Source organism: Arachis hypogaea, chromosome 11 (genome assembly GCF_003086295.3).
Source record: "Arachis hypogaea cultivar Tifrunner chromosome 11, arahy.Tifrunner.gnm2.J5K5, whole genome shotgun sequence".
NCBI classification, from domain to species: domain Eukaryota; kingdom Viridiplantae; phylum Streptophyta; class Magnoliopsida; order Fabales; family Fabaceae; genus Arachis; species Arachis hypogaea.
The window spans coordinates 139,284,816-139,305,039 of NC_092046.1; the positions used below are offsets into that span (position 1 = coordinate 139,284,816).

General features: G+C 38.0%; 1 protein-coding gene and 1 long non-coding RNA gene across 8 annotated transcripts; one reads left to right on the plus strand and one right to left on the minus strand.

Annotated features, from left to right (window-relative positions):
- Positions 1-5,293: 5,293 nt before the first annotated feature.
- LOC112722979 (uncharacterized) lies at positions 5,294-9,305 on the minus strand. Of its 4 annotated transcripts, none has more exons than XR_011867936.1 (3): positions 8,740-9,305; positions 5,728-8,621; positions 5,294-5,621 (listed from the first exon to the last, which is right to left on the minus strand). It is a non-coding gene; the product is annotated as an uncharacterized lncRNA (long non-coding RNA). The 4 variants fall into 4 exon arrangements; XR_011867935.1 differs by having other exon boundaries at positions 5,294-5,591; positions 8,740-9,304; XR_011867934.1 differs by having other exon boundaries at positions 5,294-8,329; positions 8,465-8,621; positions 8,740-9,239.
- Positions 9,306-10,017: 712 nt separating this feature from the next.
- Positions 10,018-15,888, plus strand: LOC112722980 (protein FAR1-RELATED SEQUENCE 5). Of its 4 annotated transcripts, none has more exons than XM_025774191.3 (4): positions 10,018-10,510; positions 12,773-14,989; positions 15,073-15,220; positions 15,568-15,888. In XM_025774191.3, exons 2-3 carry the CDS (start codon positions 13,982-13,984, stop codon positions 15,169-15,171), a joined length of 1,107 nt encoding a protein of 368 aa, XP_025629976.1. In that variant the 5' UTR covers positions 10,018-10,510; positions 12,773-13,981; the 3' UTR covers positions 15,172-15,220; positions 15,568-15,888. The 4 variants fall into 4 exon arrangements, with proteins under 4 accessions (XP_025629976.1, XP_025629974.1, XP_025629975.1 ...); XM_025774189.3 differs by having other exon boundaries at positions 10,030-10,510; positions 12,690-14,989; XM_025774190.3 differs by having other exon boundaries at positions 10,044-10,510; positions 12,760-14,989.
- Positions 15,889-20,224: the final 4,336 nt, after the last annotated feature.

Here is a 20,224-nt window from a genome sequence, read left to right on the forward strand (position 1 = left end):
GCAAAAAATAATCAAGCATTAAAAGGAGGCATATCTTAAGAGATGGAATGCCCAATAAGCGGATGTCAGATAAAAATACTAGGCCTAGTCCAAGTGATGAGGGCCCAACAAGACATGGGCCTACTGGAGGGAAGAGGATGGTGAAGGCAACTGTGTGTATAGTCCTGTGCCAACCAATGTAGAGATGGATACTGACTATGATAAGCCATATGAATATGAGAGTGAGGCCTTCAATAGCCCATTTTCATCAGAGGATAAGGATAAGACATCATATGTGACGCGGGAGTAAATAGAGTTAGTAGGTTAATTATATTAGTTAATTGTAATAAGGGAATACAAGTCCTATATTGTTTAAGATAGTGAATTTTGTTTTATGTATTAGTCCCACATCGTCCAAGTTATGAAGGCTTTTCCTTCTCCTACTAGTATAAATAATTCATGTACCTTTTATTTATGAAATAGAGTTGAAGTTGATTTGAATATGAAATAAGTTGTGTGCTTATTTTCTTCTAGACTCTTTGAGAGTAAGAGGTGCATCCTTGGCTTGGCCAACCAAGGTGGGTTTATGGCTATTTTCACTATAGTGGAGTTGTCAACCTCGCCAAGATTGGTGAGCCCAAGCGACGTCCCGGTGTCAGTTTGGTATCAGAGCAAGGTCGGTCCTCGCAGCCTTCACCTTGCTTTAGTAGAATTTTATTTGAATTGTGCGTCCAGATTTTTGGCGTGGATTCGCTAATGGGATCTTTTGGTGTGTATTCGTTAATGAGATCGTCTGCTTCTACGGATCTTGTAAAATTTTATCTGATTTATGAGTGCGGGTCTTTGGTGTGGAGTCACCAATAGGATCTTTTAGTGTGGATTCATCAATGAGATCGATCATCTGCTGTCACAAGTCTTTTCACGCAAGAGTTCTTTCAACCCAGGGAGAATGACGCAGGAGCAAATAGATTTAGTACGTTAATTATATTAGTTAATTGTAATAAGGGAATACAAGTCCCATATTGTTTAAGATAGTGAATTTTGTGTTATGTATTAGTCCCACATCGTCCAAGTTATGAAGGCTTTTCCTTCTTCCATTAGTATAAATAATTCATATATCTTTTATTTATGAAATAGAGTTGAAGTTGATTTGAATATGAAATAAGTTGTGTGCTTATTTTCCTCTAGGCTCTTTGAGAGTAAAAGATGCATCCTTGGCTTAGCCAACTAAGGTGGGTTTATGGCTACCTTCACCATAGTGGGTTGTTAACCCTGCCAAGATTGGTGACCTAAGTGACGTCCCGGCGTCAATATGATTCATTTAGTGAAGACGCTGCATATGGTGAGGTTGAATTCAAGGTTGGGCAGATATTCACAACAATGAATATGTTCAAAAAGGCACTGAAAGGCTATTTTGTTTATGAGAGAAAAGATGTGTTGTACATTAAGAATGAAAAGCATAGGCTGAGGACAGCATGTGCATCTGAAGGGTGTCCTTAGTAAATATTCACATCTTGGAATTCTGCAAACAGGTGTTTCCAAGTGAAGAATTTGTTTGATGAGCATACATGTGCTAGAGATTCTGGTGTATTGAGGCTTGTATTGAGGCTATTGAGGCTTGTATGCCCACAACAATTCACAAGTGGTGTATTTGGCATATTATAAGAAAAATTTCATAGAAATGGGTACAAGTGACACGAAGAAATTAAACACAAGATGAGTCATGTTGTTTAGAACTCTTTTACAAAAGAAAAATTTGATAGGAGTTAGAATAATTTTCTGATGAAGTATGATGTTGGTGACAATAAGTAGCCTTCAGGTAATGGTGTCTTTATTAGGATTAATTGATGTGGTTACTTTTAGTGTCTGGATATTTATGTGTTTTTCTTGTGTAGTAGAAGTGTCAACCTATATGACTTTCGGTGTATTTAGTTTTGATTTAGGTATTTTCTCATTTTTTCAGAATTTTTCGAAGATCGTCATTTATAGATCCCAATTTATCTCGTTCACCACTTCTGGGTTGGGATGAGAAGTACACAAAGGAGGGAGAGCATGCATGCTTTTTTTAACAAGTTTATTACACGCAATAGCTCACTTATCCAATTTGTCAAACAGTATGATAATTACCTAGAGAGAGAGAGAGAGAGAGAGAGAGAGAGAGAGAATCGGATGCTGCAGATTTTCATACTGTCATATTGTGGCCAGCAAAATCATAATTAGAAGCTCAATTTCAGCATGTGTATACTCACGAGAAGTTTAGGGAAGTCCAAGCACCATTTAGAGGAAAGGTGAATTGCATCACAAGGTCAACGCAGTTCGTTCTAGGTTTTACAATATATGAAGTTGTAGAACAAATTTCTAACTCAACATTCAACAAGTTTATAACACCCTAATTCTTTGCAGAGTTATTCTCGAAAATTCTGTAATGAGAAATTCGATAAATATCTGAGAATCACCTCATCATAAAATAATAAGGCGGATTTAGACTGGATAAGTGAAAAGAATAGATAAACAGTGAGAGATAAGAGCGTGTCCTAAGCTAAAAACCGTACCGATAACAACGATAAGATTGTGTACGTGGGAGAAGCAAAGTATAGACGAACAACTGAGACAAAGGTCCGAAAGATAGCTCAGGAAGGAGTTGATAGTTGGAACAAGACAAATTCTCAGCCTCAGGGAGAAGATAACCAAAGGCGGGTAGAGAAACTAGCAAGGCACCAAAAAGAATCAGACCCGCATGGAAATGGGTGGACAAAGAAAGTGGAAGTATCTGTGGTGAAAGAGAATCTGAAATGTCTACAGAGAAGTCTGGTTGGCAGTATGACGAAGGCAATTGATTTTACTTCCTTGAAGAAGATGATTGAAAAAAAATTGCCTCAAGTTGTCCAAGTACGGGAACTAGGAGCGTATAAAGTTCTTTTGACTTTTGATTCTGTATTGAATGCAGAAGAAGCATATACGTTTAAAATGCATAGTATCTTGCAATTCTTCCATAGTATATGGAGATGGGATGAGACGGAGCGATGTGAAACTCTAAGAGTGTAGTTAGAATGCTACGGAGTTCCGTTATATGCGTGGTCAGCAGATACCTTTAGTATGTTAGGAGGCCAATGGGGAGAAGTAGTCGGTTGTGACAAAGTGACAGAATCGTGCATGTCTTTTAGTGTTGGACGAGTGCGAATTGATACTTGTATCATGAATATGATTAATGAATGGGTCCATATCACAATAGGTATCAGTGGATTCGATGTGCTAGTGAAAGAAGTGGGATAGGAGGCTTTTGGTTTGAATTGTTATGAAGAAATTAATGAAAAATGTGAATATAGCTATGAACAACGAAGAACAGTTGCAGAAAGGGAGTATACGTGTACGAGCTTAAAGAGTGCACGGACTAGAAAACTAGTGGTTTTCAATGACCAAGTAGCTGATGTGGTGATGGGGAGCTGAGGGAAGACGGAGAAGATAAGGGCAAGTTGATAATTTCTAAAATAATTTTGAATGAGTGGATTAATGATCATTCAAAACAAAATCAGGTAAAAATGGTAACATATCAACAAATTTATGAAGGAATTGAAGGGAGAGCAAATTGTGTGGGATGTGATTATATTAATTATGAATATGATTCTGAAAATACAGTTACATGAGTTTATGAAGGTAACTTTAATGGGCTGGTAAGGAGGGACAAAAGGAATAAGAAAAAGAAGGTTCTTTGTAGGCTTGGTGCTAGGCCTAACAATTCAAGAATGTCCCAAAAAGGTAAGAAAGGATCCTTGAGCTCAGTCTCCTCAATCAACCGGTTCAGTGATGTTGGGTTGGGTCTAGAATCCGGATCAGGCTTGATGGAAATGGAGCACGATTTCCATGATAGGGATGGGCACGCTAGGGAAGGGTCTACGGCAAGTGTGTAGGAAGCTACATCTGCAAAACTTGCGCTGGAGACCGGCGCGGAGATGACCGAGGGAGACCGAATTAGTGTTGAAGGAGGAAAGCCATTGGCCACGGCAGAGGAGGCTCAACGTGGCAAGGGAGGTGGGCAACCCTGACGCTACCTATGTTGGCTCGTGAGATCGAGGAAGAGTTGGTGGGTTGGGTGATATTGAATGGAGGTGATATTGAATGGAGAGACTGGTGGGTTGAGTGTGTATGTTAATGATGATGGTGCGGAAGACGTTCATGAAGGAACGAGTGATAGAAATGACATTGTGAATGATAGTGGCATGGGTTCTGGCACAAAGGGAATAACATTAACAAAGGGACTAGAGGAGCTATCGTAACACGATGAAGAAGTAGCTGGGAAGAGGGTTGTTGATGATGGTGGTTCGGACAAGAATAAAGGAAGTAAGGGAAACAGAGATAGTATTTTAGAGAAGCAGATGCTTGAAAATAGAAAAATTTGGGACCTCGCATTAAAATCAGGTGCAATTTTATACAATAAAGAAGATGATATTATGTCTATTCTCCAAGCACAGAATGAAAAAATTGCTCAAAAAAGAAGATTGGCAAAACAGAAAGAGAAAGTAAGGCGCTGTAGGCCCAAAAATAAAAATAAAAAAGGAGTGTAATAAATTTTAAAATAATTTTGTTCTCGGATGTTAAGAGATTGATGGGTGATGGAAATTTGAGTATGGTCAAAATCTCAAGAAACAAATTTAAATTGAATATGTTAGGCTTTTTTTAGACTAAGTGGCAGGTAATGACGAAGTTTGATGTAATAAGAATTTGGGGAGTGATGCTGCAAGATGAGAATATGTTGAGTCGGAGGGTGCCTCAAGTGGTTTACTGTTAATTTGGGATGAACTAATTTTTAAAATGAGTCACTGTCATAAAGTGGAGCTTTGGTTGTGTGTTAAAGGGGTCTTATTAAAAATAATTTCAATTATGCTTTCTTTGGTGTATGGGGCTCATACAAGAGAAGAGAAATTTATTGTGTGAGAAGAACTAAGTTATATTGCAGGGTTATGTCAGTCTCTATGGGAGACTTCAACGAGATTGTGCAGGTGAAGGGAAAAAAGAATGCTGTCAGATTAACAGAATTTTAGTAAGAATTGGACACAAGAAGATATGCAACTGGTGAACTTTCGCTTAGCGATCTTTCAATCAAATTGACAGAATTTTAGTAAGATTGGAGTGGTTGAAGATGTTTCTACGAGCACACAATTAGGAGTACACTATAGGAAGGAGGAGCGCCAAAAATAGTTAATGAGTTTCTTTGTGATTTTTTCTTTTCTTTTTTAATTTCTTTATTTGCTTGTACTTGTTCTTGCTCTACTTATTGTGTTGAGCTTTCTTCTTAAAAAAAAAATCATAAATACCATATCTTTAATTATTCATTTGAATTCATTAAAGATGAGTATAGATATATCATTAGACTAGTTAGCACATGATCAAACACTCATTAAACCGTTCTTTGTCTTGGTTCAACCGAATCGTGATCATGAAACTAAAACCAAGAGAGAGCCTAACCCTGATCAGTTCTAACTTCACTCTTCCTCCTCTCATCACCGAACGAAACTGGAAAAGAACCATGGTCACCTCTTGATGCGTTGCTTGTATGTTGCTGAGGAAGGGAGCCACGAAGCTTTCTGCACCAGCTCACCTTTTCTCCACCTCTCCTATATATATGGGCTAAGCTTCTCATTTTTCTTCATACAACAAAACAGGCACAAACAGAAGAAAGAAAAGAGAAAAAGAATGAAACGGAGTTGAGGGAGAAGGAAAGAGCTATCCGCAGCAAGAAGACATACACACCATTCCTCATCATTATGATCCTTCGAAGCCTCCTTGTTGGGTGAGAGCCAACAACTCTCATTCTCTTCTTCTTCAATTTTTTTTAAAAAAAATTTTATGTTGTGACATTGTGATTACATTAAACCTATTGTACGAATTTTGACATATTGAATTAAGAATTCTTGGGATGTGATAGGAGTTGAGACCAGTATATATGACTATAAGAAAGTAGGATCAATGATTAATAGAGCTTAGAAAATTGGGAAATCAAAGTTTGGGTTTTAGAACTTCAGGAAAACATATTGTAGAAATTCTACAGAACTTTGGACAGCAACTTAAAATGAATTCTGCGAGCACTCTGGCCAGTCTTTATGAGCAATATTATTTTTATAATAAACTTCAAGAAGTCAAGATTATCCCATAAAATTTCAAAGAATTTGGTCAAGTGGTTTGGAAGATATGATTTTTCAAAATTTGGTAGTCGTTGTTGAATTTTCTGGTTTTTCCAGTGTCATCTTCCAGCCACTAGAACTTTTGATTTACTCAACATCTTAAGTTTCTACCAAAGGGATTTTGAGGTCTGTAAGTATAGTTTAATTGAGTATAAGTTTCATGTTCATAGCTATTTTGTAGATTTAATTAGATTACTTGGAAGATGAGTTACTCGCTGAAAATTTTGAACTGGTTTACGAAAATAGAGCATTACTTCCAATTAACAATTAATTAATCAAATGAAGTGATATGAACCTGAAACTTATTTTGTTTGAAACTTAGGTGTTTTGAGTGTAACCTCACCAAAGATTGGAAGCTTTAGGCTAGAATTATATTTTTAATGGTTTTTACAAAAAGGTCGCTGCGATGCTGTTTTCTGCAGAATTATTAACAGCTGTAGATTTTTAGTGAAATTGTTCCAACGATTGCTCCTATTCTAGACCATCAATTTGAATGAAACCAAATTTTCATAAAATTTTGATATGTCTACTGGTTTGCTTAAAAAGTGCAGAGTTGTTTGATTTGTGAATTGGAAGTTATGAATTTTAGAATTTTAATAGTTTTCTGCACAAAAATAAGTTTTTCTGAATTCAAAGTATCACCTTCTAATTTACATATCTTGGAATCCTGGAAAGCTTTTGACTTAAAACTTTTGGCAAACAAAAGGTTGATATGTATAGAATATGTGATTCAATTTTCAGATCTATACATATTTCAAGAGATTAATTATGTAACTTATAAGGTGACATGTTCAACAAAACTTTATAAAATGGATTTCATAAAACTGAACATGTTCCTAAGCTTCGTTAATTAATCAAATGACGTGAAATGAAGCTGAAACTCGATTTATATAAAACCTATATGAGTTCAGTGTGTTTCCATCAAATTTTAGAAGAATTAGGTTGAAATTGAATTTTTACCAAATTTCTAAAGAAGTTGCTCCTTGCCGATTTTTCTGAAATTTTAATAAACGGGTAAAATTTCTAAATTTTCGATAAAATTCAATTTTGTTCATAATGCTGTAAAATTTGATGAAAACACACTGAACTCATCTAGGTTCTATTTAAATTGAGTTTCGGCTTCATGTCATATCATTTGATTAATTATAGAAGCTTAGGAACATGTTCAGTTTTGTGAAACCCGTTTTATAAAGTTTTGTTGAACATGTCACCTTATAAGCTACATCATTAATCTCTTTGAATTCATAAAAACTGATTTTTATGGAAAAATTTGTTTCATTCAAATTGATAGTATAGAATAGAAGCAATGGTTGGAACAATTTCACTAAAAATCTGCAACTGCACTAACAATTCTGCAAAAAACAGCATAACAGATATCTTTTGTAAAAATCACTAAAAATCTAATTCTAGCCTAAAGCTTCTAATCTTTGGTGAGGTTACACTCAACATATCTAAGTTTCAAACAAAATAAGTTTCAGGTTCATATCACTTCATTTGATTAATTAATTGTTAATTGAAAGTGATACCCTATTTTCATAAACCAGTTCAAAATTTTCAGCGAGCAACCCATCTTCCAAGTAACCTAATTAAATCTACAAAATAGCTATGAACATAAAACTTATACTCAATTAAACTATACTTATAGATCTTCAGAATCCCTTTAGTAGCACCTTAAGATATTGAGTAAATCAAAAGTTCTAGTGGCTGGAAGATAACATTGGAGAACTGGAAAAACCAGAAAATTCAACAACGACTACCAAATTTTGAAAAATCATATCTCCCAAACCACTTGACGAAATTCTTTGAAATTTTATGGGATAATATTGACTTCTTAAAGTTTATTACAAAAATAATTTCGCTCATAAAGACTGGCCAGATTGCTCTAGAATTCATTTTAAATTGTTGTCCAAAGTTCTGCAGAATTTCTACATGTTTTCCTAAAGTTCTAACACCCAAACTTGATTTCCTAATTTTCTAAGCTCTAATCATCATTGATCCTACTTTATTATAGTCATATATACTAGTCTCAACTCCTATCACATCCCAAGAATTCTTAATTTAATATGTCAAAATTCGAACAATAGGTTCAATGTAACCACAATGTCACAACATAAATTTTCAGCATCTCATCAACAAAAACATATCTCAAGTCATGGTTCATCAGCAAGAAACTATTACAACATTCAATACACAAAATCATCATCAACAAATACTAACAGCAAGTATAATTTCAAAATACACAAAATCATCATCAACAATTACTATAACAACTAATTGCACATAGCACAGATTTTTCTAACCCTTACTTTCTTTGAAGTTCAAAATTCTGTTTCTGCTTCTTCCTTGAAATAGAAACCCTAGCCACACGAAATTCAAGCTTCGGTCACTCCTCCCAAGGATAAACGGCCGATTCAAGCTTGAGCAAGAGAAGAGTTCACACTTCTCCTTTACTTATGGTTACAACTGTACTAGCAAAAATTGAAATTAAAATGGCCGAAATAGAACAAGAAAAAAGAACAGAATTTTCCCCATTTTTTTTTTGAATTTGAAGAAGAAGAGAAGGAGAGTTGCTGGCTCTTACCCAGCAAGGAGGCTTCGAAGGATCAGAATGATGAGGAATGGTGCGTCTGTCTTTTTGCTGCGGATAGCTCCTTCCTTTTCCCTCAGCTCTATTTCGTTCTTTTTCTCTTTTTTTCTTCTGTTTGTGCATGTTTTGTTGTATGAAGAAGAATGAGAAGCTTAGTTCATTTATACAGGAGAGGTGGAGACGAGGTGAGCTGGTGCAGAAAGCTTCGTGGCTCCCTTCCTTGGCAACATGCAAGCAACGCATCAAGAGGTGACCATGGTTCTTTTTCCCAGCTTCGTTCGGTGATTGGAGGAGGAAGAGTGAAGTTAGAACTGATCAGCGTTAGGCTCTCTTTTGATTTTAGTTTCATGATCACGGTGCGGTTGAACCAAGAAAAAGAGTGGTTTAATGTGTGTTTGATCATGTGCTAATTAGTCTAATGATATATTTATACTCCTCTTTAATGAATTCAAATGAATAATTAAAGATATGGTGTTTATGATGTTTGATAGATAAGTGTGGAGAAAGGAAAGAAAAACAGTGGCTTTATAATGGAGAAAAAATCGGTTTAATTATGAAAAAGTGGAGTTGGTTTGGTATGGTTTAGGCTCGGTTTAAGGGAGCTGCTACTATGCTGAAAGAAAGATTCTTCAGCAGGTGTGGATCTTGCATGTTTCAATGTGGTGGGAACATGTGTCCCGTTGAAACATTCACTACTTCTACAGCTGTTGCAGTCAAAGGTAGCTGGTGTAGTAGAGGGTTCCATCAATTCAGTAGGAGTGCAGGAATTGAGGTTTCTAATCAAATAGATTAGAAGTAACAGTAAGTTAATTAATTGGAGATTAAGGTTCAGTTTGGGTAACCAACTTAATTAAGCTCCTTTTGATAAAATAACTTAAACAATAAATGATTCTGTTAAAAGTAACTTATAAATAAGTTATTTTATGTTTGGATTTTTAACTCTATGAAGTACTTATTTTATAGAAATGTGATGAAGTATTATGAGAGAAGTCATTTTATTAACTTCTCTATAAGTTCTTAAATAGCTTCTTAGAAAGTTGCAATTTGGTTTTGAAAATTGCACCAAATATTAATACTACTACTTTTCATAAGTCAAAAGTTAAAAAAAGTTACTTCTAAAATTTTCCAAACGGGCCCTAAATATACTATAATGTAATTGGTTTTTTGTATTTTATGCTCGAGCCTCAGTGAGGTGAAAAAATTAAATGGGCCTAGGGAAAATATTATGCCCAAAAAAAAAAGAAGAGGACCCAACCCGTCAGCTTCTCCCACACCCTCCGTCACTTGTGAAATCACCCCGATCCCCTTGTATGAAGCAAATTAAATTAGTACCAAATTGAAACCCTAGCCGTAGCTTTCGTCGAGTTCGAAGTTTGCTGGTGTTCTATGTATGTAGCTTCCATGGTCATCAAAGTCTTCAACCCGTCTTCGCCGTCACCGATCACAGCTGCTACTTGGAGCTCGGCCTCCGTCGTCGTTGTCTTCTCAGGCGCGCCGTAGCCGCCGTCTGTTTGCCGTTGACGTTGGCGTCTTCATTCAGAGGTTGGCGTCGTGCCCGTCTCTGCCGGTGACGTTCGGTCGCTGTTTGTCATTCGAGTTAATTCCCAGTCGTCCGGTAGCCACGCCTCTCTGTCGCCTGGCAACGCTGGGACCTAACCGAGAGCTACACCTGGCTGTCAAACTGCTGTTTTTTGTCGCCTGGGTGAGTTTCCCAACGCCCGCCACCAGCTTCAAACTCTGCAACTTCTGAGTTCTATTACAATAAGTAAGTTTTTGAACCAGTAGTAGGTTGGATATTTTCAATAGACTGAACTAAAGTATACTGAAGATATGTTCTCTTTTGTATGACGTTGATGTTAAGTTGTGAAGTCTCTTATTTTGTTTTAATTTTACTGCGCTCGACATGCATGATGAGGTGGTTTAACCATGTCACTGGATGGCTTTATAATTGCTAGCTTTTGGAAACTTAGTAAGTTGATTGCATGTGAAATTAGAATAATTAGATCCTAGTAATTAGGAAATTTTAGCTGCACAAATAGTATGTCTGCGGAAAAGTTAATACGTTAGCATCATGATTTCACTGGCATTAGTTTCTTCTGGTTAATTTTGACTATTTTCGAGAACTTGTGGATTTGCTAGTTGTTCTTTTGTCGTTGTTAGTCGGTTCATTTTAACTTTTTTTGCTTTTGTTGTGATTTTCTGTGCGTGAAGTTGTTAAGTTGAAACTTTGCTAAATTGTTGGGACGATGATGATCTAATTTGCTAAGTTGTTAGGGCGGTGCGAAGTAATTTGTTGGATTATCTATTTTGGTCCTGTTCTTGATAACTTGCTACATTGCTTTTTTGTATTTACTATTGTCTGGGATATTATTGCTGGATATTGGTGATCATAGGTTTCTTGTATGCCGAATGGTTTCTTCCTCTAACAAGAAAAAAATCTCAACAAGAGTGTTTTGTTGAATGTTTGTTTTGTTTTGGAAGTCAATTTTTTTGTGATCGGCGTTCAAAGTGTGAATGTTGTTCTGCTGTTTTTGTTGGGGTTATTTTCTTCCGAAAATCAGTTATTCTGTGATCAGTGGTGAAACTCTGGATGTTGGTATGCTGTTTTCTGTTTGGGAAGTTCTATCGTGCTGGTTCACCTTTTTAGCATACTATGCTGACTTTGAGTTTCAATAGGAGAGAACGACACGTGAGCGTGATTGTGACATTGAAATGGAGCAGGGGAAGAGTCCCGTTTCACGTGTGAAAATTATTAATTTATTTTGTGGTAATTAATTGTGTAATTAGGTGTTAGGTTAATGGGCCATTGAATTGTAGGGTAGTAAGAACTCTTTTTGAATGTCAAGATTTGTCCAAAAATAGAACTCGTTGGGATTTTTTTCACTGAACATTGGGTTTTTAATAATGAATGTTGTATGAAGGGAATCATTGGTGTTGTATTGACCCATAATTAAAATGTAGTTATACTAGACCAAAAAAACAAAAAAGATGGAATTATAAAAATTAGTAAAAAAAATTAATGGAATTTGAGGGAGTAAAAACTATTATTTCAAAAAAAAATTTACTTAAATAAAAATAATAGTTTATGTGTAAAAATATTTGAATCATAAAAACATAAAATTAATTTATTATTTGTGTAAAGTTATACAAAATATACAATAAATTTATTCAATAAATTATTTTAATAATTTTATCAAATTAATTTAATTTTACTAAATATCAAATTAATGTATAGTTTTTACAAATTAAAATATAAATTTATAATTTCTTAAAATTTTTTATTGAAATAATAGTTTTTACTCCCATAATTTCCATTAATTTTTTTCACTAATTTCTATAATTCCATCTTTTTGTTTTTTTGGTCTAATATAACTCCATCTTAATCATGGGTCAATACAACACCAATGATTCCCTTCAGCATACAACATTCATTATTGAAAATTCAACGTTCAGTGGTAAAAAATTTCAAGTTCTTTTTTTGGACAAATCTTGAATTTCAAAAAGAGCTCCTACCAACCTACAATTCAATAGTCTATTAAACCCAACACCTAATTACACAATTAATTACCACATAATAAATAACTACCAAAAAAAATTATGACATCATAAATTAATAATTTTCACACACGGAACGAGACTCTTCCCATGCTCCGTTTCAATGCCACAATCACGCTCACGTGTCGTTCTCTCCTATTGACACTCAAAATCAGCTTGGTATGTTGAAAACGTGAATCAGCACGATAGAATTTTCCTTTTTGTTTTGTTTCAGGAGTCAAAGTTGTTGTCACGAGTGCCCAAATTTTGAACCTTGTCGAAACCTTTTTTGATGTTCTGGAAATAAATTTTGTCATCAATGCTTATTGTGAAAGTTATGTTGTTTTGTTCTGAGGCTGTGTTTGGAAGAGGTGATTGATTGGTTAGTGATGTTTTCTTTTTGTCGTAAGGCTGTCTGTTGGATTCAATTTTCATTGTGTGGGAAATTTTCGGAGGTACATAATAATTAATTAGGTAAAGTATTTCAATGGAGGTGACTCTGAGCGAGGAGGATGCTAATTGTGGAGGGAGTGAAGGTGATGGGTACGAGGATGAACTTTCTGAGTTGGAAGACCTTGCCGGACTAAGTGTGGATGACATCTTGAAGAAGGTATGGGACAGCATTGATAATGCATATGAGTTCTATCGAGGGTTCGGCAAACTGTATGGATTCGGGGTGCGAAAGGGTGACTCCGGAAAAGACTGTGAGGGGAATCTGGTAAGGTATAGGTTTTTTTGTAACAAGGAAGGCTCGAGGGAACGTAAATACTACGACAGGGTTGACAGAACGAGGGTACACAAACCGGAGATAAGAACTAACTACAAGACAATGTTATCGGTTTATTTAGACAAAAATGATAAGTATTGGAAGGTTAGGAAGTTAGTCACCAAACACAATCACGAGCTGACACCGGTAGGAATGGTGCACTTGATTGCCAATCATCGTGGGTTAACGGAAGTTGCAAAGAGTCAGATAGTTGGGATGCAAGCACATGGTATTGCAACGTCTAAGATTGTAAGGTACATGGCTGGTATGGCCGGTGGCTATTCGTTGTTGGGGTTCCTGAAGAAGGATGTCTATAACTATGCTGACAAACAGCGGCGTATTAAAATAGCTTATGGCGATGCAAATTCTGCATTAGTGTATCTAGAGGGAAAAACCGAATCAGACCCCATGGCAATCGCAAAATATAATGTGACTAGTGGCAACAGGCTCGCAAATCTGATCTGGGTGGACGGAACTAGCAGAGTCGATTACCAATCCTTTGGCGATGTATTGGCGTTCGATTCAACCTACAAGAAAAATAAATACAAGAGACCAGTTGTGATTTTTTCTGGAACAAACAATCATAAGCAGACCACTATATTCGGGTTCGGGTTGTTGCTTGATGAAAGTCTGGCATCCTATCAGTGGATGCTAGAGAATTTGATGGAGATCATGTGTGGTAAGAAGCCGTTTGTAGTGGTGACTGACGGGGACAAAGCTATGATAAAAGCAGTTTTTGAAGTCCTCCCCGAGTCGACGCATCGACTGTGTGCATGGCATGTGGAGAAGAACGTCACATCAAATGTAAAGGATGCTGATTTACGTGGGCTGTTTAGGAGATGGTTGTACGCGGATATGGCGACAGAGGACTTTGAATCGGAATGGGAGCAGGCCGCCGATGAGTATGGCCTCCACGAGAAGTAGTGGTCATGCCAGATGTATGATAAAAAAGAGATGTGGGCAAGTGCTTATCTGCGTGACAAGGTCTGCGTGGGCTACCGGACTACATCTCGCTGTGAAGGAATTAACGCATATGTGAACAAGTTTTCGAAGGCCACCCACACAATTTTGGAGCTGGTGCAGTGCTTAGAGATGGTTGCCCGTGAGTATCGGAATAAGGAGATGCTTCTCCAGTTTCAATCCATAAACTCGGTTCCGGTTATGACAACATGCCTCAGAAGTATTGAACGACATGTCGCTTCAGTGTACACCAGAGAAGTGTTTGGTGATGTTAAAAAGGAGATCGATGGGGTTGGTGCATTGATCTTGATTAGCAAAAGGAGGATCATGAATACAATGGTATACACCCTGGAGGAGTACGAAGAACCTGATTTGCACATAATGTCGTCCTTCGGTTGGTCAACTGGGAAGTTAAGTTGCCAATATAATTTATGGAAGAAGCATGGTTATCCATGCAAGCACATGTTCTTCGTCATGAAGGCAGAGCATCTAAAGGAGATGCCCAATAAGATTGTTCTGCGAAGGTGGAGAACTGATGCAAAGTCCCCTGAGCATTACAGAGAAAGTTGGGGAGACATTAGCGAGCGTGGTGTCATCCTCCGACATGGGGCACTCCATTCCGTCTCGCAGTGGATGTTTTTCCTGGGGGCACAAAGGTTGTCCATGTTCCAGAAGACAATGTGTGGAATTAAATTGTTAGGTAAAGACCTCGAGTTGGAATATAGGGCATTTCATACTGGGGTGCGATGGAGCGACAAAAACGTTGGTGAAGGTAATCCCGTGGTAAGGGATCCAGTTGTTGCTAAGGCAAAGGGGGCCCCAAAAATTGCAAAGAAGAAGACACTTGGTAAAAGGAGGCGTTGCACCAGCTGTAAGGGGACGGAACACACAAAGAGAAACTGCCCAGAGAAGGGTGAAAAGCGTCAACAGCAGGAATTACGTGGCCATGCATTTGAGGGGGACGGTGTATACAGGCCGGATCGGGTTAGTTATTTTATTTGTAAGTTTCATTAAACTACGTATCTACATGCAGCATCCTTATGTTTGCTATTAATTTTTGTTCACAGGTCGACGAATGTGAAGGTTTTAATGCCACCGGCTTAATGGCCAACGATGACTGGGAGTTGATCGTGGGTGATAACCTATGTGTCGATCCCGGGGGGTAAAGAGAATGCGGACTAGTTTGATAGAGTATGACTTGATTCGATTGTTTAGGTATGATTGTAGAACTAATACACACTTATAATTGGAGTATAGCATGACTTACTGGATTATGGCCAAATATACTGTGATGATGGCTAGTTGCATTAATGTTGGAATAAAAACATCAGTATAGGATAAATTCAGTTATGTTTGTGTGGTTAATTTGGTGCACTCATCACTGTTTGAATAAATTTCATTCAACTGTACCTACCAGGGTAGGATATCAGTTAAGTTAGCCTTATGTATTACATGGATTATGAGAGTCAAGCTTTATAAATCATAAACTCTTTATGTCATGCATCCGTTGAGTTACGTATTATCCTTCTATTTCATGTGAATGAATATTTATTCCGTTTCAGATGCAATGCGGGATTTAGCAGGCGACCCGAGGAATCATTTAACCCCAATGCCAAGCTTTGAAATAGGATGGGGGAGGATGCGAAGACGTGTGGTTTGCAAGGGAGCCCAGATTAATTTTCTTTGTAAATGGGCAACGGAAAAACAAAATAGCCTGAAGTTACTGCCTTGCATTAATTTTTAACGATTTGGTTGTTTACTGCCCGGTAGATTGGTATAATTTATTTTCCTACTCTATATGTGATGATGTTTACCAATTAGATGTATCCTTATTGAAAGGCCAGACATGTACACCAGGCCATATGTGAGTGTGGTTGAATTTTTTTTGTCGGGTCACATCCCTACATTTAATGGCTCAGTAGTCCATGAACATGAAACAATTAGGTCAACGGGTTCTGGGCAAGAACTGCGAAATTTGAGTCGCAAAGTTAGATAGAAAACGCTAAAGTAACAAGATAAAGCTTTTGCCTTAGTTAACAATTGAATTCTTTAGAGGAGGAAATTTTTTACTGGAAGCAGATTGGAATGGTGCCTTGTTTCAACCAGTCAGTTGTTAGAGTTATACCAAAATATAGTCGTCAAAGGGTTTACACAAAATAAGCATATTATGGTGCCTAATATCACAAACGAGTTGCTTATTAGTATCCCTAATACGCTGTCAAAATAACACCAGTTTCATGACAATAGGAGATGATTGTAAACAAAACTAATGCCACTAGGCGATAACATGCACATGTCATATTGTGATGCTCTGGCTGGGAGAAGCTGGCTGAGCTACTTTCTTCCGCCCTTTTTTTGCCGTATTGGTGGACCGTTGCATCTGACTATCCCAATTACGAACAGCTCTGCGCCCAACGTCACGAGCAATGGGATTATAAGCTCCCATGACCAAGTCCAATGCAAGCCTCATGCGTGTGTGATCATTGACATCCTACAAAACAACAACTCGATAGGGCTGTGACTGTGGCTGGACAAGGGTTATGAGAGTGAGTACATACATAACTTACCTCCAAATCAACGTTCCCCCAAACCCAATTCAGCATCATCCATTGGCAAACCCAAACCCCGCAGTCATTTCTGCGCGTTAATTAACGATAAGTAAGAAAGAAATTGGATAACTCCCCAAATTGGAATCGACTAGCCTAATGTCTGTTTGAGACAAATGAATACTCAGGGGATAGGAATATAAGGAAGCTTAAGATTGGGCCACTTGCTGGCCTATTGGGGGATCTGTAACATCAAAAGTTGATGGGTGGGGTTGTAATGATCTTCCTTCTTCCAAAATCTCTTGTCCTCCAACATGTTTTCAACAAAAAAGGCCTGACACCAGTTATAGCTCTTGTAAGATATTTCCACACAGTAGCATCTCAAAAAATGATAAAATGTAAAATTCAACATCAACATACAAAAAGGGCCAGCATTTGACAAACCGATTATTCTTACCACAAACTTCATTTGTGAGACCCTTGACTCCCGGTGGTTGCTGTCCTTGGCGGAATCGAGATACAGCAGGTTGCAGTTGACAAGGTCGACCACCATTAGGTACCAATGGTTGTCTCTATGCATGGGGACATATATCTGTGGCGCAACATGAATAAATGATACAGAATACCATCGACATAAACACATATCACAGAAGACCTTTATTGGGATCAATATACTCACCATCCATAAATCATCTGCATATCCCATGAACCTACTGCGGATATACTCGAAGGTGTCGATGCTGTGGTTTACCGGGCTAAGAGCCACTTGCTGCAATAGGATTAGTAACAAAATAAAAACCAGTGAAACTAGTGAAAGGTGGAGAAATGTATCAAAACATAGATGAGTGGGTTATAGGTACCGAAAAGGTCGTCGGCAGAAACCATGACTCCTTCCTATCCTCATGCGTTAACATGGTACAGACAAGGTTAATAACCTGCATCAAGAGGAAAAATCTTTTTTCCTTTATCATGGTACATGTATGCCTAACCGATGCATTAGGTTTGAGACAGCTACATTGTACTTACATCCTCAACAACCATCTGGCCTAGCCGCAGTGTCAGTAGTGCACCTCGGTCTCCACAGGAGTTTTCGTCCTCCACAAGGACCTCCCTGTACGAAAGAGTGTGAATTGTTAACTAATGGCTTGTGGCCACAGGACAACTGAGACACATTCTTTGGTAAACCTCATCCTCAGACGTACCTGTTGTCCAGATCCGACGAGAATATGTATGCCGCAACGGCGAGTTCCTTCCCGACGAAGCGCATTCCCTCTGGTGGACGGAACGACAGGTTCAAGCACTAGTGGAACAAAATACAGCACGATCAGTACAACACAACACTATTCGACAAAGGAACAACGAGTAAAACACTAACATATCTTAGTCGGTATTCTTACCCGAGGCATGTCTTAAGCACCATGATGACCGTGGTGAGTGTGGTAGGTAAAGGGAGTCCCCAGCTGAGTTTGCCTCAGGTCAGACCCGGGTGACGATGTTGAATCCAGGTCCTCAAAAGTAAGCTTCCTCTACGGACAAAAGCAACAAAGATAATATCGTACATGTAGAGAATCAGGTTACAAGAGGCAAAAATTCTTTAACGTAATAGGAAATAAATAAAGCGTTACCTTCATCGACATGACCTTGGTCTCCGCTGCTGCTGCTTGACGAGGTGGCCCCTCATGCTTAACCGTGCAGCAGGGAGACTTCCTTTCAGACGAGGAACCTAAGGTCTCCTTGGCACGCCGTCTTCAAGGAGGCACCTTTTGGCTCGTGGAGGATTTGTTTTCCTGTGGAGTTTTCATTTTTCGATCAACTTTACCTGGCTTTCTCCTTCCAGTCCTCAAAGACGCAGCAAGCCTTGATTTGGAGTCTTCGTCCCCTCCGTGGTCGTCCTTGGTGGTATTAACAAGGGTATCAATGCTTGAATGGCCTTATCGTGATCTTCCAGTAGCTCCGTCATGGTCCGCAGCTGGTCATTGTGAGTCTTCAGAATCGTCTTGGTCACATCCCTGTCCACCAAAACATGCTGTGTTCAAATAGTTACAATGGTTGACCTGTCAAACACCCGCCCTTCAAGTTTAAACGATGACAAAGAAAACCACATGAATAGTTTCTCCTTACCTCCTGAATCGTGTTCAACACGTTCAACGTCTTCTCCTCCAGTGACCTAACCTCATCGTCGGCCCCTTTTGCCACCACGCTGCCACGACAAAAAAATGAATGCCAACCCTGTTAGTTGGAAAGGAGGTCCTAACTTCATTTTGTTACCGTAAATATAAAAGGCTCTATTCGTACCTAGCAAGAGAGACGACGACGTCGGTGGCTTCCGCCGCTTTGTCGAGCAGAGTACTCTTATCCTTCATGGAGCTCTTTTCCTCAACCTCCGAAGTCGGATACTTCATTTCCTATATCTCAGTTAAAATGACGTTAGCTAGGATAACAAGGAAGGAAAGTTCCACTTATATTGTGCTAAGTTACACCAAGCTGGGTCGATGTGAAACCCATTGGGTATATATAGGCCAATATGAAAAGAACCATTTCCAATACCCATGACTTCCCAAAGTGTGTTGTGTATAGTCGGAACCCAAAAATAAATTAAATCCCTCATAAAATTAACATCCCTTTAATAATCAAAGAAAAATGGGCTTTGGAAATGATGGAAACTTTTTATTAAAACAAAAGTTGCAGGAAATTAGCTTCTCACGCCAACAAAAAATTATAATACAAATTGAGAGAGAAAGAAACCTGCTACACCAAAGTCCATGTCTAATCGATGGTTACGTTGGATGTGATGTGCATACTCTAGGGATTTAGGGTAATCATGCTAATCAGATATGCTAGGATGACGAAAAACTTGTGGAAATATCTTTTTCTTTTCCATGAACCACATTAAAAATGTCCAAGAAGTTCAAATCTGCCAAGATAAAATACTTGTACTAAGGTTCTGTAGCTCTTTATTTCGCATGGTTTCATAACACGCTAATTAGAGGATTTAACCGTGATTTTTGTAGCATGTTATTCCTAACAAACAGTATCTGCAAAAAAGGGAATTAAATTAAAAAATCATCGTTCTTGTACCGTAAACCCTATACACGCGGACCGCAACAATAAGGCTATCCTCTTGGAAATTCACCCACTCTTTTCTAATGTTGTTCTCTGTTGCCATGGAAAAGGCTAGTCGACATCAAACCGAAAGGATTAACTTAGTCACAAACGTGCATCGGAAGATTTGTTTTATTTTCTCAGTTATAGATATAACTAAAATCTGCTTTAACTCTTCAAGGAAGCAATGCATGAACAAATGCAGTCTTTGGATGTGACCGTTACTAGTGTACGGGCTTAAGGACTGACCATCATCTGTGTTGTGATGAGATGGGTAACTGACCTCTATCCCCTTCAACACGCCTCCTCCCAAACAAAAACTATTTTTACAACAACGCGGGTTCGATTACGTTTTCGTGGGTTATCCGTCGTATCCTGATGATAATCTTTCGTTCTAATCCCTCCCATGCAGCCGCCTGTAGCCACCAGCGAGAACAACTTGTTCTTCTTGGAACCTATTTTCGTCGTAGGACTATAAGCATTAAATTTTTTTTTTCTTCCACAGCTTGAAATACTACAACACTTTTGACTTCATAACTAGTTAACCTACGTGCCACTGGAAGTTAAATAC